Source organism: Lampris incognitus, chromosome 16 (genome assembly GCF_029633865.1).
Source record: "Lampris incognitus isolate fLamInc1 chromosome 16, fLamInc1.hap2, whole genome shotgun sequence".
In the NCBI taxonomy this organism is placed as follows: domain Eukaryota; kingdom Metazoa; phylum Chordata; class Actinopteri; order Lampriformes; family Lampridae; genus Lampris; species Lampris incognitus.
In genome coordinates this window covers 17955278-17978950 of record NC_079226.1, presented here as the reverse complement: position 1 = coordinate 17978950, position 23673 = coordinate 17955278, and the positions used below count along the sequence as shown (strand labels likewise).

General features: G+C 44.0%; 1 protein-coding gene across 1 annotated transcript in view; it reads right to left on the bottom strand.

The window, feature by feature from the left end:
* The window catches only part of LOC130126393 (pleckstrin homology domain-containing family G member 3), a 48715-nt gene that overhangs the window by 22963 nt on the left and 2079 nt on the right, over positions 1 to 23673 (bottom strand). Inside the window, exons 2-3 of the mRNA XM_056295886.1 lie at positions 18234 to 18301; positions 474 to 1003 (exon numbers count right to left, since the gene is read on the bottom strand). Of these exons, the coding sequence (XP_056151861.1) occupies positions 474 to 1003; positions 18234 to 18282 (579 nt within the window). The 5' untranslated portion in view covers positions 18283 to 18301. The remainder of the gene's footprint in view (positions 1 to 473; positions 1004 to 18233; positions 18302 to 23673) is intronic.

Here is a 23673-nt window from a genome sequence, read left to right as displayed (position 1 = left end):
TTTCATCCCTTCACAGGCCAAATCTCGTAAATCACCTCAGGAAAATACTGCAGACATGAAGTCATAGCTGCGAACCGATCCAAGTGAAACATGCACTTGAAACGCAGTTTACAGTAATAATTTACAATCTATAGTACCAGACGGTTCAGATTCAGATTTAGAAAACTTTGTTGTCCGTGACAACATGTCAGACATTTGTTTTAGACATGGCTCAACAACACACATCTTAAAATGCATAACAGACAGAGTAAAGAACAGACAAAATAAATCACGAGAATGGAAAGAACAAATGTGCAAATATGGCAAGTGCATGATGTGCAATACGAGTGCAAATGTCCCAAAAATTGCATTTAAAATGCAAGCATTGGCTCAAGAGTGAATACTTGGCTAAAAGTAAGAAAGACTAAAATCCATTTATTATGAAGGATGCTTTAGTTTGAGTTACAGCTTGCAAAACTACCTCATCCACTCACCTCCACAATGCTGCGAAGGTCTCTGACGTACATGCGCTCCGTCTCAATGATCTCCATGACCACACGGTCCACGTATGTGAGCTTTGGGTTCGGCGCCATGGCGTGTGTGGCGACAGGTGAGCTTGGAGTGTGGCTCTTCCAGCTGGAGGCGGTGGCGTTGTTGTTGTTCCGCTGGTTGCTGACCACGTGGGGCTCCTGCTGCTCCCGCCACGGGTCCCGGGACACTCTGAGCGTGGGGCTGTGCTCCCCTGCCGGCTCTCCTACGCCCACGGCTGGGGTCAGCTCTAGGTCTATGTCCTCCTCGCCAGGTACAGGTGGGGTGCTGGAGGAAGGGAAGGCCGCCGTGCTCCCATAAATGCTGTGGCTATCCCGCGATGAGCCAGAGGACAGGGTGGACACCAGACTCACTGGACGCTCTCCCACGCCATCGAGTGGCTCCACACATAGCTGGCTGTAGCAGTATAGTCCCGGGTCCACCTCGGTCTGGTCATGTTCACTGGTGGAAAGGGGCGAGCATAACTGAGGAGATTCTGGGAGGGAGAGAGGAGAAGACATGGGAGGGGGATTGATGAATTATAATGGGCAGTTAAAACAGTGGTACCCAATGGCATGAGCAATACGAGCAACAAGGGCTGCCAGGAACCTATTTCATGCATTCAGCAGCCACGGCTTCCACATTTTGTTAATTCAAAGTGACTTTATCAACTACGTAATTAGCTTCATCCAAGTGTAAGCTGTGCATCATATTTGCCAAAGTAGGCTCACTCATATATTAGTTTGGGCCTTACTGAGCTATGTACCAAGGTAGGAGGTGTGCAGCTCATATCTTGACTGTCTGAGGTAGATCTCCATTTAAAACTCTATATTTACCTTCGTTCTTTTAAAGTTACATTCCTTCATCAATTCACGGGACATTATGTCGTTAAGACAATGAGTGTTCAGAAATTCAAAAATCAGAACAGTGCGTGTTTCGCGTCAGTAAACAAGAGAACAAGTCTCGCCCCAGCTAGTGGATCACATTTTCAGGTTGAGGTTGCAGGTTGGGTCACATTTTCAGGTTGAGGTTGATTTCTGCTATTGTTAACGCATAATTTGGATATAATCATGTGTAGGCCGAGTGATGAGTCACCATTCAGATGCACTTTTACACCGTCTTGCAAGACGCTTTGGAGGGACTTATTTACATGATCTCGCCTGTGGTCCTACCAATGCTCAGACCACCAACCGCATCAGGACACCATCTAGAGACAACATCACGTCAACCTAATTTTACACGTATTTCAGCTACAATGAACAGGCCTACTGCTCGGAAATAAATGAAAGAGGAGCAGCGACGGCTCGAGAGCGTGGCATCTCTACACCCGGCCTAAACGAGCAAAGAGTGGCTTACTGTAAAAGGCTTTGCTCAAATCATTACTGACATGGCCTAATTACAACGCGGCACACTCGGTGGAAAACTCAGCCATTTCCTCTCGCTCTCCTGACTGGTGAAGGCTTAACCTTGGAAAAACAGAAAGGGAAAGCTGGGCAGGAGAAAAATAGGGGAAGGGGACCAGGAGCTTTGTTTATATGTCTTTTTATTGAGCTATGTCTGAAATCAAGAGAAATGGAATCCATATTCAATTTCACATCCTTCCTCGCCAGATGGGGAATTTTCCTCGTGAACCCTCCCCAAATATATGAAGTCATTGTGGTATGAGACCAGGGAGCTCAGTGGCCACCGTGCAGAGAGCTCCATTTCCTTAAATATTCGAAGGGCAAAGGGGTCAAAACCATTTTGCAAAGTCTAAAGAAAAGGAGTCTTGTTGTGTGATCCAACTTCAGACTAATAAACGGAACTGTATGACGGGCAAAGCGTCATTAGGTGAAACATTTGGTCTGAATTAAAACAGAGATATTGCCAAGTGGAGATGGAGAGTGCAATGTAGTGTTGAAAGCCTACAGACAAAGCCTGTGTTATGGGCCCGAAATGCATTCGACTGCAGGCAGGGTTGACAAAACAAAAGAAACAAAGGAGGCTGCAAAGTCAAGCCCACTGTTAATGAGTACAACAACCCGCAAAATAAATTCCTCGTCATTACTCTAAAACACTTGTTAAACACAATTATGGAACATATTGCCTTGCACCACAACATCCTCTTTTGATTTAACAAAAGATAGATAATGAACCAAAAGTTTTAAGTAGGACCATGCGTACCCCCTCAGGTTATTTAGTGGAATCTGTGAATAACTGACAAACAAAAACGAGTAGAGAGCCGAGTGTGACTGGCATCGGGAGGTTGGAAGTCATCTTCAACGCTGAATCGAACAGGCTCTCTCCGTTTATGAGTCAGACACACACACGCACACACACACTTCCTCTTGGCATCCTCTAACTTTCCATGAGTCAGTACTGAGCTCATGCTTGAGATCCTGGTTCAATTTGCACAACTTTTATCCACAATCCACAACAAGGGAGTATCAACAACACAGTTCCCATGCTAAATCTCAGAGAGAGAGAGAGAGAGAGAGAGAGAAAATGGATAAGCTGGCAGGCAGGAGCTGACCACTTGAGAAAAGTTGGGTTAAAGCTTCATGATAAATCACCGGGTTAACGCTGGAAGGGAGTGAAGTGGTACGCTATTACACTCACTACAGCACTCTGAATTAAAATGAGGCTGCTCCCTTCTGCAGCTGCTTGTCTTTACTTTTGGTTTCGAGTTGTTCCCAGTAAAACTGGAACTCCCTTCCTCCATGCCTCCCATCCTCTATACTCCAGGGCTGCTGTGCCGAGGCCAACACCAAGTAAAAAGGAGTAGGGGGACGGTACGACAAGCGCAAGGTCAGCTCAGACAAAATACCGCGTTTGCCCTGGTGGTCCACTTAGCGTGTAATGGCTCAGATACTTGGCCTACATCCCTGTAGCACAGTGTAAGAGAAAGAGCAATGAAAGCCTGTGCACGTGAAAAGAAATAGCAACATAAGGAAGCTTTTTGTCTTATCTAGACTCAAGGCTGAAGCACACTTGACTACACCACCAGCTCTACTACCTCTAACATCTCTTTGATAGCCCACTTCAGACATGCAGCTCTACAAGGGTTGCATTATCTGTGGCTGACACCACACACCACTAGTTCAGGATGCACGGCAGCAGTGGTGACCCACTGAGTGGCTTTGGTGAAACAGGCTGTGCAGAGGAATACAAATGACCTGATAAACATGTGGCTCTGAGATAAGCATAGTCTGCTGGCTGGCCCTTTGTGATGAAGAGTCAGGGTTTGCATTCCGCATATGGCTCTGGACAAGGAAATGCAGCGCCACAGTTTGCAACCTCGATGGTGTCTCTACATTGTGAAGTCCAGCCGTATAACCGAGGAAGAGTGGCTCCTGCATCTCTGTTTACCAGTGCAGTTACACTTCCTCTCAATCTAAAATATAAGGGGAACCAAATCACAACCGGTTGTCTGACAGAGAGGTTAGAAGCTGGATGTCTGATCTTGCCTGGTGCCACACCTGCACAGTCATCACTGATCTCTGAGAGGTCGGCATCCACCCCGCTGATGCCCTGCCCACCATAGGCCACCATAACCAGTAGTACACGACATCAAAGTAACCAGCAGCAATTTCATTTCAGAGGACCAATGCAAAGTATGAATTCACCAACGAGTATAGCAGGTTCTGTTTTTTATTAAGATAAAAGAGGACATTTCCACTATGCTATTTGCTCTTTTCTTCCCATGCTAATATTTCAATGACAGTTATATATAGTATGCACGGCTGTATTCGGGTATGGGGGTTATTTGCACGTTACATCTGTAGATTGTGGTGCAGCCCGTTTGTCTTTAAAGACCCCAGGTAAAAGTGGTTTCCTCTGTAGTATCCGGACTCAGAAAAAAACAACAACCATCATTTGTCACACATACACTTAACACTGAGCGACAAAACAGGTCAAAGGTTAAGATTATTCTGATGAGTATTATGAGCCTATTTGATCCATTGTTTAGTCAGGGGTAATAACATTGCTTTGTATGTATCATGTGCAACTCATTCCAAATAGTTATTGCCGAGAATTTACAAGCGTAGATAAAGGACTATACAAGGAAACCACAGTAACCGATGCAATAAAAACACATAGTAATAATTTTAAATAAAAAAGGGAGTAAATCTTTAACCTCCTTTCAATGGCTATTATTATGGCGGGCAAACACTGACCGGTAGAAATATTTTTCTTAAAAAGTCCAAACCATTGTATAATTTATGTTACAATCCAATTTACAATGATGTGTGCTATGTGTTCGGGTCATAAAGTTTTATTTCGTCCTAAAACGATGCGGAAACTCTATACTGCAAATAAAAAAGGCAAGCGAGCTGAAATGTAGCGTTTTACCCTGCAAGTTCATCCTTGCCTACAAATTAGTTCAAGCCGACATTTTTTTTTTTTTTAGAGTGGTCAAAATGCAACATCTGCACACAGATGTACACATTCTTGGGCGTTTCAGTGTTGCATTTTACCCCTCAACCCCCTCCAAAAAAGGCAGTAAGTGTTTCTTGTAACCCGACAGCTGTGTTTTTTTTTTTAACTCTGGCGGCGGCAGATTAAAACGCACAGGGAAAGCGTTAAGCACCGCCGACCAAGCTGACAGTGGAAAACGCATCTCCGTAGAAAGGTCAACATGTGTGGGCAAGAGCCAGCAGATGTTTCTACTTCATTTATTACATAAGGTCTGGAATCGGATAAACGGCAGACGGCAAACCGGAAGTCATTATTGTGGATGAGAACAGGACGGTAAAATCAGACGACACCTGCAAACTATGCCGACAACGGTAACGGCCAACGACACTGTCATCCCTCCGTGACAGAATTACAACCGGATGTGACGTAGCACATCGCCAAACAGTAAAAAATGGCGGTGAATTGACAGAAATATGTATATAATTAATACATTTTTAAAACCACGTGTGAACAATCCAATTTTTTTTCAGCAAACAATATAACGACACCATAGCAACCCATGTAGTTTTTTTGTTTTTTTTAACCGTTCTGCCGTTTCGTCACGCTGTTCCGATTTGCCATCTGCCGTTTACAGTCTCCCGGAATCGATGCGAATGCGGCGTTATTGACAGACAGGAGGAGACCGGCGTCTCGTCGTTCACGTCAGCTGCGGAGGAGCGTTCACTGCGTCGCGGGGAACCTCACAACTTTTCATAACCGTCTCGAAGTGCCGGCTTGCAAAGTTTTCCCATTTATTTTTGGAAAGGAAAATTATTGGAATTCCAGACAGCCTCCTTCTAAGCCGGTCCGTGTAAAGGCTTGCTGGTTTAAAGTTTCCGTCGCATAGTTGCGGCCACTTTTTAAGGGACAAGTATATGTTCCGAAATAAGTTAGAATATACACCTTAGCCAATCGTGGATTCACACACACACACACACACACACACACACACACACACACACACACACACACACACACACGCACACACACGCACACACACGCACACACACACGCCAGTTTCACAGCGTACTGTCTCAGCCAAACACAAAACTCTCAGTTGTCTAAGTACTACATTGATAAAATTGTTAACGCACCCGTCTAACCATTAACCAAACGAAGGCTAAAGAGATAGTGTAGTATTTGGGAAACATTTCAGACATTACATTAACCTGGAAAAAAACTCACAGTAAAACTCTCAAAGACCATTCTGTCTAAGCGAGGCATAGACAGAATAGAGGCTAGCAGCAGATTGGGAATTATACTGTTGTTGAAGTTTAAACCCCCCCCCCCAAAAAAAACCTGAATTCCAGACATATTCTCTTCAAACATCTCATTGTGATTCTTTGAATCCTTTGAGCTTTCAGGCTGTTGAACCTCGTGAACACCGGCGAAGGTGTACTATTGCTTCAAGCATGACTTCTTCCTCTTTGTTGCTTGCCTGAATCCAAAGCCCCTTGGGATACGATTTACTTTAATGAAGTAGTTTCTCGTAGGCTGCTACAATGTGCAACCAAGTAACCATACAATCAATGTAAAATTCTGCATGTTTCAAAGTCTGCCGAGTGAAATACTGTCAAAACAGTGAGCATAACTTGGAAGATGTCCAAGTCCAGGGGCCTTCTCCATGTGAGGAAAAGCCCGGGTGATTTAGTGGGACTGCTTCAGTCATAGCGCACTACAATAAAACAGTGTTACCATAGATGAAGGCAGGGGGGCCATTCACTCGCTGAGGGGCTTCGTGACTAATAAGTCTAAAAACTGAAGCAAAGTCTATGGTTGTTTCCATTTCAGTCTCGGCTTATCAGACAGTTGACAAGACAGACAGTTAATAAACTTATCCGACGATGACATCATGGCTATGTGGATGACATGCGATGCCTAATAAGGTAGTGTGGGAAGTGAGGAATAGAAACCCAGAAATGAATACTCCAGCACCTGGTTGTTAACCTTTCTAACAGGCATGTAGAGGAGGATGTAGATGACGGTGATCTCTAAATTGGTGAGACTTGGGGTGTTTTGTGTTGGGGACACAAAGCCATCCCTTTATAGAGAATAATCCAACCTAGCCAAAAAAATAACAGAATCATCATCATGTTCCATGCCCACCCGTCTGATCTCATGTTTTCTGTTATACAAGAGAAATACGTCACATCTTGTGAAATGAAAAATGATTTTTCTTCCTTCTGTGAATTGAATATGAGCCACAACATGTTTCTGTGACGCCAACAGTGGATGATGTTGTGACTAACGCGTTCGTGAGCGCTCACGCAAAACAGCTTCCATGCAGATCTTTAGGCAAATTCTACCCTGGGCAAAATGCTCTATTGTCAAATGTCTGTCATAAGCAGGCAGACAAAGTTCTTATCATTCTGCAAGTTTTGCACTCCAAACAAGAGTGCAACGGAAACTAAATATTACAATATACTATACAATGCAGGACACAATGACTTATCTTGACGCAAGTAAGGAAACAAACCCAACACCGACAAAAGGATAATGATACTGTCTGTAGAGAGATTACAGGTCATGTCAAAGAACAACTCTATGGAAGCTGTCAAAGTCCTCAGCCACAAGTCATTATAATCAAGTTTTGTTAATGGTACTCCTGCTACTAGGCCGGTACATACAATGTCAAAATCTTCCTAATAGCGCTATCTTGGCATACCTTTAAAGACTGCATGAGAGATGAGAGTCCACCCAAAATAGGAAGCTTGATAGAGCAAAGGTGAGAAATACCAGAGACGTTGCAGTCAGCCTTAGCGCACCCTCCCCTTCTACTGTATGTGTTTACTTAGCTTGTCTCCAGTCTCCCCAGTGACAGTGATTAATTCTTTTATTATAGCGTGTATTCACTGAGGGAATAGAGGGGGAGCTGTCCACTTACCCTGAGGTAGGTAGACACACCTTTATGACTACCCCTCATCTCATGTCTTACCTCGGTTTGGCTTACAAATCAAACCAAAAAAGGAGTTTGATATGAAATATCTCAACAAAACAAAAAAAACACCAAGATTTGATGCCAAGTTTCCATGGCGCTATCCTATTTGTCTTAGGGCTCTTTGTTTTCTAACCAAATCAGGGCATAGGTTTGAGGAACAAAACAGCCTATATCAGTGTCAGGCATGCAAATAAATGCCTTTGCTGGTACTTTTCTCCATTGGAAACCTCGCTCATTTCATTTGAAAACTGAAAGCAGATGCGGGAAGCCACTCTACAGACACTCTGAAACCCTACAACCTCTTCCTGTGTTGGGTCTGTTATTTGCCCTGCTGTCATGACTCTCTCCATCTTAGCATGGATATGAACAATAGGAGTTACAGTGTCACCCTTGCGGACAGAACATCCCGTGGCAAAAACAAGCCCTTGCCTGCTATGCCAGTAACCCTTTATGCAGCTGCACCTCTCTACAGACTGACTCATATTGCAATGAAATTAAACACAAGCCCAGCATTAATCACAGTTAAACACACCTTGTGATATTCCAAAGGACTCATCATCGATTACAATGATTGACGCATGTAAAGTCAACGGTAATAAAAGGACAGACATCATATTGCCAAAAGCTTCTTGGTAGGTTTATATACAGTGCGTCCGGAAAGTATTCACACCCCTTCAGTTTCCCCACATTTTGTTATGTTACAGCTTTATTCCAAAATGGATTAAATTCCTTTTTTTCCCCTCATCAATCTACACACAATACCCCGTAATGACAAAGCAAAAAAGGTTTTGTAGAATTTTTTGCAAATTTATTAAAAATAAAAAACGGAAATATTGCATGTACATAAGTATTCACACCCTTTACTCAGTACTTGGTTGAGGCACCCTTGGCAGCGATTACAGCCTCAAGTCTTCTTGGGTATGAAACTACGAGCTTGGCACACCTACTATATTTGGGGTATTTCTCCCATTCTTCTCTGCAGATCCTCTTGAGCTCTGTAAGGTTAGATAGGGAGCATTGCTGCACAGCTATTTTCAGGTCTTTCCAGAGATGTTCAATGGGGTTCAAGTCTGGGCTCTGGCTGGGCCACTCAAGGACATTCACAGACTTGTCCCGAAGCCACTCCTTCGTTGTCTTGGCTGTGTGCTTAGGGTCATTGTCGTGTTGAAAGGTAAACCTTCGCCCCAGTCTGAGGTCCTGAGCGCTCTGGAGCAGGTTTACATCAAGGATCTCTCTGTACTTTGCTCCATTCATCTTTTTCTCAATCCTGACTAGTCTCCCAGTTCCTGCCGCTGAAAAACATCCCCACAGCATGATGCTGCCACCACCATGCTTCACTGTAGGGATGGTATTAGCAAGGTGATGAGAGGTGCCTGGTTTCCTCCAGACGTGACGTTGGCATTCAGGCCAAAGAGTTCAATCTTGGTTTCATCAGACCAGAGAATCTTGTTTCTCATGGTCTGAGAGTCCTTTAGGTGCTTTCTGGCAAACTCCAAGCGGGCTGTCATGTGCCTTTTACTGAGCAGAGACTTCCGTCTGGCCACTCTACCATAAAGGCCTGATTGGTGGAGTGCTGCAGAGATGGTTGTCCTTCTGGAAGGTTCTCCCATCTCCACAGAGGAACGCTGGAGCTCTGTCAGAGTGACCGTCGGGTTCTTGGTCACCTCCCTGACCAAGGCCCTTCTCCCCCGATTGTTCAGTTTGGCTGGGCGGCCAGCTCTAGGAAGAGTCCTGGTGGATCCAAACTTCTTCCATTTATGCATAATGGAGACCTCTGTGCTCTTTGGGACCTTCAAAGCTGTAGAAATGTTTTTGTGTCCTTCCCTAGATCTGTGCCTCGATACAATCCTGTCTCAGAGGTCCACAGACAATTCCTTTGACTTCATGGCTTGGTTTCTGCTCTGACATGTACTGTCAACAGTGGGACCTTGTATAGACAGGTGTGTGCCTTTCCAAATCATGTCCAATCAATTGAATTTACTAGAGGTGGACTCCAATCAAGATGTAGAAACATCTCAAGGATGATCAGTGGAAACAGGATGAACCTGAGCTCAATTTTGAGTGTCATAGCAAAGGGTGTGAATACTTATGTACATGCAATATTTCAATTTTTATTTTTAATAAATTTGCAAAAAATTCTACAAAACCTTTTCACTTTGTCATTATGGGGTATTGTGTGTAGATTGATGAGGAAAAAAAAGGAATTTAATCCATTTTGGAATAAGGCTGTAACATAACATACATATATATATATATATATACTATATGTATGTATATATATATATATATATGTGTGTGTGTGTATGTGTGTGTGTGTATATATATATATCTATATATATAAAACTGAGTTTGATCTTTCAATTCTGCTCCCTTCAGACATAAAGGTTTTCCACATGATGTAATTATTGTGTCTTTACTGTGCAAGCACATTTTGCTGTGTCTCCTTCATTTGCTGGTTCCCATCCCTCACTGTCAAAAACAGAAAGTGTCTCCAAACCATAGTGAAGACCCGTTCCAAAATCACCCCCCCCTCTCTCTCGACGCCTAGTCTCATTCTATGAGCAGCAGCAGGTCAGAACAAAGGCCCATGACATCATGGGGGATCGTATCCATGTCCTTCACCTCCAGCTCCAGATGCTCCCGCTCAGGTGCCGCCTATACCTCCCAGCTGCTCTACCGACCGGAGCAGAGCATCATCGTTCATTCTGGAAGCCATCCGCCTACTGAACAAGGAACCGAAGGACAATTCTGGGCTCTATCTGGACCTTGGCACAGGAAATAATCAAACGGCTACCTGACATACGGACTATTTCCTTATTCATTTATTCCTTTTTTTAATGACTTTTCTGCTCAGCATAGTTGCAAACAGCTCTTTTGCTTGTAATTGGTTGTCTGTGTATGTTATAGGTCGATTTCCTGTTTGTTTTTTACTTCAGCCCAAAAATCAAAGTGCCTTCGTGGATTAATAATCATTGTATTGAATTGAATTTAGTGAGAAAGAGAAGAATGCAACTTCAATCAGGTTACAGAAGTGTCCGTTAATTTGTCAATTTATCCTTTCGGCGCCCAACGATCCGGTGTCAAACTGTCTTCCTTGGGGGAACAAGAAGCGTTGGACAATAACTCAGTATTAATGTTTTTTAACTTTCCAATGGTATTACATTGGGGATGAAATTCGGACATTGTCGTGATACAAAATTTTGCCGTCTAAGTTAATGATGCTGACAGCCTACCACGTAAAATTTTTCACAAAATGAGGTCTAGAATATCTGAAGGGAGTATTATTTGAAAACTGGTTTTGGTTTGCTATCATAATTGATATCACCAAATGATTCAATGTGATGGACCTCAGGCCGATTCTTTTTTTTGGGGGGGTTCCCCCCCTTTTCTCCCCAATTGTACCTGTCCAATTACCCAACTCTTCCAAGCCGTCCCGGTCGCCGCTCCGCCCCCTCTGTCAGTCCAGGGAGGGGTGCAGACTACCACATGTCTCCTCTGATACATGTGGAGTCGCCGGCCACTTATTTTGACCTGACTGTTAGGAGTTTCGCCAGGGGGACGTAGCACGTGGGAGGATCACGCTATTCCCCCCAGTTCCCCCTCCCCCCTGAACAGGCACCCCGACTGACCAGAGGAGGCGCTAGTGCAGCGACCAGGACACACACCCACATCCGGCTTCCCACCCATAGACACGGCCAATTGTGTCTGTAGCGACACCCGACCAAGCCGGAGATAACACGTCACGGGGATTCGACCTGGTGATCCCCATGTTGGTAGGCAACAGAATAGATCACTACACTACCTGGACACCCCTCAGGCAGATTCTTAAACATTTTATTTTTGCACATGTAAGCAGATACTATGATACATAACCAATATCGTGTAAAAGCTCCTTTGCTTGGTGTGATGATATTTTCCACATGGCACAGCAGTAGAATAAAAGGGATTGGGTGGTGGTGATGGGGGGAGGGGGGGTCCACATTTTGGACAACATCTCGATAAAGCCCTTCCACCCCTCAGGATCCCTCTCGGACAACGTCCCTCTCCAACGCCACTCGACAACCTCTGGCTCTCTGCTCCTCCCCAAAGAGGCTAATTGAGGATGGAGGGGGGGAGGGAGATTGGGGGTTGGGGGGGGGGGCAGATCCCCTTGGGAAAAATCTCCTCCCTACCTGGCAACAGTGAATGGCTGCCCCTTAGGAGGATCGGAGGTGCACGCAACAAAGAGTGCCTCCGGGGATTAGGCTCCAAGTCTTCACAGACCATTATCGAACAGCATGAAACAGAACATGGATGATTAGACACTGGCCGCTGGTTTGGCGTTATTCCCGGTCCCTCCAGGCAGCGAGGAATGAGTCACGTTATGCTTGCCACCTGAAACAAGCCTTTGCAAAAAAACTGGATTTTGTGTTATTTAAACCTCAGTTTGACCTTACAGGGACCTTTTAAAGCCACGTTAATAATTAGCTTGATGGTCGGTAAATAAACCCCGGTGGACAGCAAGAGCTGAACACACACACACACACACACACACACACACACACACACACACACACACACACACACACACACACAGGACCAGCATTCCACACCAACAATCAAGGTCAAAAATGTGTGCTGTTGGGAGTGTTTGGGAGAGGAATCCGGTGTTTAAAAGGGAAACTTAAAAGTGTGTATAGTTGTATCGTCTACAAACACAATTTACTTTTTCTATTCATTTCCAGAACAAGACACTCAGTTTTTGGCTGTGTTCTTCTTATATGACAGTGAAAAACTGACAGTGAAAAATGACCTGTGAGACACCGAGACACAGTTATTGCACCGTAATTTCTCTGCAGTAGACGCAAGAGAGTGGAGGACATGTTTTAGTGATTCAACCTTGTAAAACACCCTGATAAAAGAAGATCTGAGAAGGAGCGAAATCCTCCCTGACATCTTTCACAACCTATCAGACATCCGAAACCGTCCAGACAGCCAACCCATCATCTCGCTGCAGCAACAGCGATGCAGAGTGAGGGCAGGATTTCTGAGCTATCGAAAAGAGAGAACGATTCAAAAGGCTAAGTTTTAATCCTGTGAGCCCCCTCCGTGCCTCGCCCTGGTTTGTTAAAGGATCCAACTGTGCCAATTGACCTCAGTACAAAGGCATGTGATGATCCAGTTTAGGAAACTCCTCCATTCACCAAGCCCATCCCCACCTCCAAGAGCTCTCCAGCCAATAGAGCCTTCAGTCATCTTGAAGTCTCTCAAAACTCCCATTTCCTCTCAGACAACACATGCCATCTGGGGCTGATGGAGGCCTGAAGTGTGAGTCCATCGTTAACTTTACCACCAGGCCGACAGTCCACAACCAGACCACTGTCCTGTTAGCACTTCTTTAAGAGTCCACACAGGCTGCTGGTGGATGGGCAACTCTGTGTGTGTGTGTGTGTGTGTATGCGTGTGTGTGTCTAAGGTTTTTCTCTCCTAATGAAAAACTGAAATTACCTATCTTGTGGGGACATTTTATGGGACCTCGTGAGGAAAAGGGTATATTTTAGGGTTAGGACTTGGGTTTAGGGTTAAGGTTAGAATTAGTATTAGGTTAAGGTTAGGGTAAAGGTAAGGGTTAAGGTTAGGCATGTAGTTATGATGGTTAAGGGCTAGGAATGAATGTAGTCAGTGAAAGGTCCCCACAAGTATAGGGTGACATGGTGTGTGTGTGTGTGTGTATATATAAGGTTTTTCTCTCCTAATGAAAAACTGAAATTACCTATCTTGTGGGGACATTTTATGGGTCCTCATGAGGGAAAGGGTATATTTTAGGGTTAGGACTTGGGTTTAGGGTTGAGGTTAGAATTACTATTAGGTTAAGGTTAGGGTTAAGGTAAGGGTACGGTTTAAGGTTAGGCATGTAGTTATGATGGTTAAGGGCTAGGAATGAATGTAGTCAGTGAAGGGTCCCCACAAGTATAGGGTGATATGGTGTGTGTGTGTGTGTGTGTGTGTGTGTGTGTGTGAGAGAGTGTGTGTGTGTGTGTGGTGGGAGTAAGCAGGGGGCACCCTGCTCAAAGATGTTAATTACTTCCCATGCTGTATAGGAGTGTGTTTCTGATTGATTTAACAGTGGATGTTTTCAGATACGTGACTCCCATTTAGGTAGAAAGATTGGTGTTCTCTTGCTTGTTTGTTTGTTTCCCTGATCGCATCTCTAGTTTTATCATGCAGAACAGTAACATCTTCCTCACGTTATCCATTACATAAATCCAGAAACAACATAGGCTGCTAATACCAAATAAACAGCCAAACAGGAGGCAGTGCCATATTACATTATTGTTGTACAGATTTCTTTAACATTCGGTAATGGGACAGCAGTAAATTAGCAGGGCTGGGGTGTATGTTATTCTCAGGTTAAAAAAATGCGAAGACGTCTCATACTTGCGAAATCTCAACTGTTATGCAATAGGCTGACAGAGAGTTTTGAAGAGTCAATGGAGGTTTGCAGAGGCTGCAACAGGAATGCCAAAGCCAGAGAGCCTGTAACTAATGTGCTTAATCCACTGGAAGACTCCTATAGGAAGACCGCTATTGTAGCGGGCAGTAAAATAATTTACATTGAAATAAATGGTTTTGTGGGGGCGACGGGGGTCAGGGTGAAACAATGCAATGAAATACAGTAAATGCGTTGCCATATAAATTCCATTACAACAAAGAGCCTCGCTAGATAGAGATCTCCTTACAACTACAACTCTGAAGATATGCATGCAAACACGTCCTTCTCGATACTATCAAAAAGAGCTTTCTATATGGCTTAGTTAAGACAACAGCTAATCCACAAATATCCAAAATCCTGAGTACATTTGCATTTACTCATTTGTATGTGCAAATGTACAAGAAGAAAGCAGGGAGCGGTTAGTTGGAAAAAAAGAAGAAGTGACGCTGTTGAGGCTAAAAAGCAGACATGGCAGACCCGAGCTTGTAGAAATCTTACAGATACTGCAACATCAGTAGCTAAAAGTCAGGTTCAACCGTGTTTTTGCAGCATTTTGAGTATCGGCAAAGGATTTAAACTCCATGATAAGCAGGAGCTGCTGCAGAATCACCTGAAGAAGCATGCAATCACCAGCTACCAGCAACTAAGCAGTGAAAGAGTTCCAGTTTTTGAAGGCTATGTTGGTAGAAAGAGCACTCGGCAGTGCAGCCATCCATGCCGCGGTCCATCTGTGTGCATAACCCTATACCCACTGGCCTGGAAAAGCTGCATTGAAAGGAGGATGATCCCATCTGTCCCCCCAGAACCCCTTTTAAGCTGTACATTCTGCAAACACAGCTACATTCCTGCACAGGGATAAGTAGGTCAGAGGGAGCCCTTATCTTTGAGAGAGGTATATATTTTTGTATGGCACTCGCCCCCACTTCAGATCTGTTGGTGCTCAGGGGAGACACGTGTTCATGGATTGAGAGACCAGCTGCACATCAGATTTCATACACGATAGGAAGCGTTTCACAGGATGAGGTTCAAAGATCATGATAATAATTGTACTGAGTTGCTAAGGGGTCAACTATCACAAAAAAAAAACCCAAAAACGACAAAACAATGTGGGCAATACTCCCGCAGGGTCACATCCTGGCAGGAAGTTGGATTCATCTAAAGAGGAAGCAAACAGGTGTGAGGTTGAATTGCATAGTTCTCTATCCTCTACGAAGAGGAAAAGAAATGTATTCAAAGGGAAATTAGAGGGGAACTTTGTATATACAATAGCTAATACACCTACAACGCAAACCACAACATTCAATAGGTAAAACAAAATGGGTACGTCTTGGAACTGAGCCAAAATGTTTTTGTCCTCATGTTGGAAAACATTTTCTTTGATTGATACTTGGAGCCATTATCCTGGTTTCTCCTTAAGCTTGAATGGGTACTTTAGAAACCGCTGGAGTTATTGTGACCCCGCAGGCAACTTGAGCCGGAGACTCCCCACAAGCTCCAATTGTTTACCTTGACGAGGAGCGGAGGCTCCCTTTCAGCAAATGCATTCCTACTGCCTCTAAACCACATCCAATCATCACCTCACACAGATACAGATGCTTTCCCAGCTGCCCCGGGACTTAACTACCACCCATCCAAGACAGGGGAGCTAGGTCAGAGCCACTGAAACTCCAACAGGTTCACAAACAAAATCGGTGCGGAAATGTCTCAGCAGGGAGTGGGCCTTCTGTCAAGACTCGGCGCTAGGTTTTTGTTTTTTGTTTTTTTGCCAGAATCTTGACTTGCAAAATGAGGTGAGTAGGCTGAATTGCGTGCAGCCTTTTGGGCAAACGCAGACACACAAATCTTTGCGAGGTGGCATATGTCTCCCCCAGCCAACGGCCTCTTTTGGCCACCACTGAACCAAAGCAATGGGTGGAGAGGAAAAAAAGGGAACCATTGACACATGGGTATTCTTCAGCCAAAGTGGAAGCTCAGCACCAAATGTGTTCAGTAGAGAGGAGGAGGCGTAGGCAGGCGGTGTGGGGGTTGGGGGGGGGTAGTGCAGGCAAATAGATACAAAGAGGCCCTGTGTGAATGCTGCTGCCGACTCCGACTTCAGATCATAACCAGTGCAATAATGTCTAATTTGAGTGAGTGCCCCCCCTCCCCTCCCCCCGTCACAGAGGTCAGCACCACTTGCCAGTCGAAGCATTGGAGTTGTTGCGGATCCCGACACATTCTGGTTAAATATTTTGGAATACAGATGGGGTTTTTTTTCTATGTAAAAAAAAGGGGGGTTGGCACGGCTCCACAGCCACACAAAGAGCCTCTCTACCGGCCTAGACTGTAGGAGGGGAGAGTGTTGCTCTCTCAGCAGTGCCTCAAAACCTCTGGATTTCCTCCATTATGCCGTTTCTAACACTTTCCACTTACCTCTGCTGTACTTCATCTATGAATTAATGCATCACCATTTTTATAGCTACATTAGCTACAAGCGGCACGTTAGAGCTGCAGAATAAAAATTCAATTGATAGCTGATGATATTAACAAGGACACATGGCATCGTAGATGCAAAGCACGACTGTTGTGCAACTTTGTTGTGAACAGCACAATACGAGATCATTGTCTTGTGTTTTTAATTGGAGTTGGGTCCAATATTGACTGTGCATTTTTTTAGCCAAGTAGCTAATGTTACCTATTATTCACATACTATCCTTACTGGATGCATAACATTGGCATTGTAAAAGAGACTGTCATGCCCTGAATGATGTACTGTACCTTTAAGAGGAACTATGTGATAAAGATAGGTAACCAGAGGAAGGCAATTTATGCAACACACATATACACAATTGAGATGATCAGTAAAAAAAGTTGCGGTTCAAAGCAGGTGTCCGTGATTTGATTCCGGAAACCTAATTAAAAGAATTAAGGTAAAGAAGGAATTTACAAAATATAACTGAGATGCTTTTGGACAGGTTCAACAGAGCTAGCTCATCTGAATCAAGTATTTAGCTAACCGGCAACCAACAAAAGCAAGCTGACACACCAGAAACACTTGAAAACTTTTAGCAAAAGATTTGATTTGCTTGAGCAGATTAAAGGTGGTAGAGTACGTCTTACATGCATCTCTGCTGATGGTGTTTCTGTGAAATCCGACCTCGAACGAAACCACATGGGTAATATCAAGAGACAATATGAGGGAGAGGCTAGAAGACAATAGTGGGGGGGGGGGGCAGAAAAAAACATATTCTGCTAATTTTCTTACTAATGAGGATTATAATGCCAATTTAAAAACCCCTAAGATTCAAAAGTGTACAACTGTCAGGGAATCAGAGGCGGGCGAACCAGGCCCAGTAAGTCAAAGTCCTAACCTTTCACTCCACCTATGCACCACCCTTCAGCTAAGTGCCCAGAATTGTGAAACACTTTAAAGGGTACTCTATAGGAAGTAATAAAGGGAGGCTTGGGACACTGATAAATCATAATTTTATGGCTTTTCCTTGCCTTTTCACGCAATATTTATCAGCAAAAAGAGTGCACACGCCTTGCGGAGAAGATGCAAAGCGTTGCATTGTGACATTTTTAGCATAAAGTAGTGTACGTGCATTGGACACTGCATTTTCAGTTGCAATGTGGGAATTTTTGAGGGTGCTATGCAGTGAATACATTTTACAGTTGGAATTCAGATACTCAAACAAAACTGAGGAAGATGAATATAGCGCATTACATAGCAATCAGAAAGCGATTTTGGGATACGGGTCTGTGGTTGATGAAATCAGCTGGTTTCATACATGGATGGAGCAAATACCCGATTAGGACTTTTAACTTGCTGGACCTTGTTCTCCCACCTCTGCCGTGAATTACGAGAGAAGGAATCATAAGCAGTAGTGTAGATCTTACCTTCCCCCATTGGGTCCTGGTGGAAAGTACTGCAGGACCCCTCTGGCATGGCACTCAGGCCTCTGGAGCTGACAAAACAAAACAATCAAAAGGATGAGATGGAACCCGGCACTTCGTGTCCAGGTTTACAGTAAATACAACGCCACAGCCATGTTGGTTTTTCACATTCTTGATAGGTTGTTATCAAACGAGACTGCTCATTTCAGATTTCAGATCTGATTTTATTTCGAACATGCTAAAATAACAAATAAAATACACAGGTAGGAATACAAGAACAAATGGAAATAATAGTAAGCTTATTTTGCAAACTCTCTGTAACAACACAAGTAATAACTGGATCATGTTCGAAAAGGGCGTAGGATGAAGTAAAGAACTTTTTTGCTCTTTACTTCATCCTACGCCCCTTTCGAACATCCTATGAGTTCTTTTGCCAATTTTGTTGAAAACATGGCAAAGGAACTCATTGTTCTTTTGCCATGTTTTCTACTTTAGACATCCTTTTGAGTGAGACCTATGCTTTCCATACTAGCCCCTCTCAGCTGAGAGAGTCAAGCTAGTCAGGGCCTTATCTGCACTGAAAAGGGAAATTCTTCTCATTCCGCTGCTTGTTGTTAGGTGTTGGCTTGTGCCAGCCACAACCCTTAACATTTAGGGCAGTGGGGGTTTTAAGATTGTGGCATAATCTAACAATAAATCTCAACAGGCAGGTGAAGAATGGGTTAGCATGAGACACAACCTGAGTGTTATGTAAATGCAACTTTGGTGAGAGGACACTTCCCTGCTGAGACAACCCTTCAAAGTATTTGCGAAAGGCGATGACTGACTGAATATATAACAATATATAACAACAGCAACAATTATAATAACAAAGATACTTATTGATAGTGTTTCACAGACATAATAGAAAAAATGCATTACCTGTATTATAAACAAATGGATTAAAGAAGAATAGAAAAAGCATGTGCAATATGCAAATTATCTAAAAACTTGCTGTGAATGTAAAAAAAATTTAAGAAGTGAGTTGAAATCTAAGGCAGGGGAAAAATTATATTTGTCATCACTGAATGGCGATGCACAAAATTGTGATGCACAATTTTGCTATTCAAGTTAATGATCACGTAGGGTGACCAGGCATCCCGGTTTGTCCGGGATTGTGCCGGTTTCAAGCTGGGTGTCCCAAGTCCCGGCTACTCTAGCCTGTCTTTTTTTGGTGGGAGGGGATAAAAATCCTCGCATGTATCATGTCCGGCGAGACAGACAAAGCTTGTGAGTGCGTGCATATGCGTGTGCGCGTGCACGAACGTGCGGTACACTTTTTAGGGTCCCGGTTTGGGATTTTGAAAATCTGGTCACCCTAGATAACGAGAATCTATTACTTAAAATGTTTCACATAAGGAGGTCTGAAATATTTAGAAGTATTATTTGAAAACTAGTTTTGGTTTGATGTCATACTTTATCGAACAATTCAATATGATAAACCTAAGTGGGATTCTTAAATATGATATTTTTCACATTAAGCATGCCGATATGATATCGATATTGTGTAAAGCTCCCTATGCTTATCGTGATATCTTCCACAAAAAAAAAGATCTAAAAACCTGCTGGGAATGTAAAATTAGGTTTTAAAAAGAGACTTTTGGCGTCAATTATAATCGACAAATGAGTTTACGTGTTTTCCCTCAGAGGCAGGTATTCTTGTTATCCCCTCATGCCGGCACGTTATACTCTTAATGACTCGGTGCGTCACCTCCGAGTTCACCACAGCCCTGCTGGTTTCTCACATTACTGCCTCTCTGGCTGCTCACAGCAAATGAAAACAGAGGACTGTGCCTGAGAACTTGTCTCCTGTGATTCCTAGTGAGCCGCTGGCCTTTCAAACGCCACATACTTGGGCCAGCCAGATCAGAGGAGCAGAAATTCTTCGGGGATTAGGATGGGCATTGTTCTTCATGCGTTTTGCCCGCCACTGTCGTGAGCTGACAGCCCGGCCCAGTGGAGGCCAAACCGAGCTAGCTGCCACAGGAGGTTCATGAACTAAGAGTCGCAGGAAGGCTGGGAGAATAACTGCAGGGCAGGATCTGTGCATTACCATAAATACTTCAGCAGTGACAAGGTGGCCTATGGCTTTGTTCTGCTCTTGAGGTTACGCATTTGTAAAGATGCTCATGCAGCCATGCAACGCAAAGCGATAATTATGTCCTTTTTACACAAAGGTCTGAGTTAGACGTACCAGCAATGATAATGCATCATCAAGAGTAAACAGGTAAGCATATAGCGTATGCAGGTATTTTAGTGGTATTTTTAGCAGTGGTCAGTGTAGCACTGCAACAATGACATTGTTGAGGTCTATACTAGAATACCCATTGGCCAAGCAGGGCAAATTGAGTTTCGAGTGGTGGGGAGCCTCTGTAAGCTGTAGGAATAATAGTGTTGAGGGGCTTTCTTTGAACTTGTTCCAAGAAAAGATGTTAACAAGTGAAATCCTCTGATAATTCCATATATATATAGTATGACCTCAGACCTAATCCTGCTGAATAACCAGATAACAGCTTTTTTTAAGTTAATATATCTATGGCCACCGAGTGGGAAAAGGGTCTTAAGAAGGTCGACATTAAGGGCCATGTTTTAGAAATGTTAGCCTGTTGTACAAGAAAAAACCCATGGGTGTGCAGATGCAGAAAAATGCTTGGGTGGGTAGAAGTAATATTTATGAAAACCTCTTACGCCAAGGCCGTGGTATAGTAGTTTAACCCACAATCTCCATACATCTGGACAGAATTCAGTCATTGTAACTCATTATCCCTCAGCTCCAGTTTGCTGTGTTATAGCTTTTCGAAAACCTTGTTTTTCTAGGGAAGAGGGAAGCAAGGCTACATTCAGACCCCTAAAGAAAACACTACATACAGGCCAACATTCATGCCATGTTAGCCACCTGTGCTTGAGCCTGTGGCCACTCCACACAAATGGAGAGCATTTGGTTCCCACAGCTGATGACTGTGTTACCCGCTGAATGAACCTCCCATATGGGAATCCAGAGCTTGCTCCGTAATAGAAGACAGATGCTACAAGAGCCAATCTGATGGCAGTTAAACTAAAGACCTGCGATGGATCACTTCTTCTGCGTCCCTATCAGATGTGCTGATAAACTGCCCTGCTCCTGTAATTGCCAGGCTTCAGTCTGATCTAAGACCGGGCCCAAATTCCTACAGAGATTTAGCTATCTAAAAAAAGAAAAGAAAATGAAAAGAATATACGGAGGCAATCGGGGAGGACAGATGTAGGCTGAGATAGAGGAGTAATGCAAATAAGGAGGAAATTGACATTGAACCACCATCATAAATGTGTCAAAGGGTCCTCCACATGTAAAATACACACTCTCTCTCTCTTTCTCTCTCTCTCTCACCCCCCCCCCCCCTCTATAAACTGAGACCTTGAGCCTCACAATAATGATGTATAAAAGTCCTTGGAGAGTCATGACTATCTGGACCACCATTTTTCACCATTGACAGGCCATCAGGGTTATGTGAGAAGTGAAACCATTGAACTCTTCCTCAGGGACAGACAGAATAAGATTGGGGCTTCTGCTCACGAGCAGACATGCCACTCTCTCTGTCTCTCCAGGAAGGGTTACAGGGGGCACAGACAGGACAGGAAGGATATGACATCATACCTAGCCAAATACGAGTTTCCTTTTGAATATGTGGGATGCTGCCAATCAACCTGTTTGAACTCACATCCCCAGAAATGTTTGACTCATGGTGGAGTGTCCAGATAAAGTTCTCGTTAATCATATAACCAATTTCTGAGGAATTTGACAATACACTAGACTCATCATATTCATTGGGTAGTCTTTCTATCCTGCATGGGCTAATCAATTTTGTTGTTGTACATCATATGCAATGTGTAACTCCACAAACAAACGTTTCCTTGCACGGGACGAGTTAATGAACTATTAAAGAGAACCTAAAAAAAGCATCAAGAAGATGTGCTCCACCCCTCTCTCACAGTCAAAGGCGCATCACATTTCCTTGTCTACACACACCGTCTTCCCCAACAAGGCCCCAGGGATTCTGGGAGCATGAAACAAGCCTCCTGGGATGTCTACACAGACAGACATGGTGGGACAGGTTTCTTTCAGACGCCATCGCTCAGAAAGGATGTTTACTTTCAGAAGAAGCTGGACCATGGATGGCAGGCGGAGGTCCAGGGGTCTGTTGGCTGCCTCGGACAGAGAGCCTTTATTATTTCAGCATCAGTGCCATGTTTATCTTGCATGACCTCCCTCTTACCCTCTTACCCCTTCCTACCCTGGTAAAAAAAAAAAAAAAATACTCCCTGACAAACAGCCATTCTCTCGGTACCCTCTTTCCCACATTACTCCTGCAGTTTGTCCCTGACACGGGGCTTTAAGAGACTAACAACTTCTCATTCACACGGAGGAAAACAATAAACTAGACAGCCTCTCTTCAGTTCAATCAAATGCACGGCTCCCAGAGAAGCACCAGCCAAACCCATAGCTTCCCACAGACACACAGCATACGAGCCTCTTATTTTAGCTTGCTTGGTAGTTGCATTTCTTAGCATGCTGCTTAGATGGGGTGATAAGTCACCTTATGAACACCCACAAAGCACGCTGAAGATAAACACAGCTTTTACCCACATTGTGCGCGTACACCCAGGCAGAAATAGCCCTAATGGCAGAATAATCATTTCCCGCTGTGGTACAGGGAAGGTATGGCAATTTTCACCTCACCACCAATGAGCTGCAACCACAGAGTTAGAAAAGGCATTTCGAAGTGCATACCTGGCAAGTGGAGATAGCAAGTGCCATTTTAATTGGCAAAGGACAAATGAAGCCTTTGGGTTTCTAAAAATTGGGAATGGTACACAACCACCGGACGAGTTGTCCTCCATAGCGTCCTGCAACATTTGGAGTGGAGAGAAGAGGGCTGCTAGTTAAAATTAGATGGCAAGTCTTCAAATAGAACTGGAGTGTGCCCAGTTAAAGGTGCATCGCACAACATTTTCAGCCATTGAGCTCCTTAAGGACTGGCTTGAGCCTTGACTTGTCAACATTGTGACGGCACAAACACTCCCTTTGACCTCTCTTGGGTCTTCCGAGTTGCTAAATTGCTCACACACTTTCAAACAAAGGCAATGTTCTCATGCCTTGTTTACCTTTAACGTTGACCTCTAACTCCGTCAGTGTAACCCTAGCTGTTACTTGCAAAAGTTGTTACTGCAGGCAGGGTCACAGGGGATCTCGGTCCAACTCTGGGAAGACCTGGGTAAGGTAATATCCACCCATGCAACCTTCAGCCGAGCAGCATTTAACCACCAAATAACATGGAAGGTGACTTGTGTAAACATTTGTTGGGGAAAAAAAAAAAAGAGTCATTTTGAGGATCTGATTGACCTCACTTGTGCTCTGCAGCTCAAG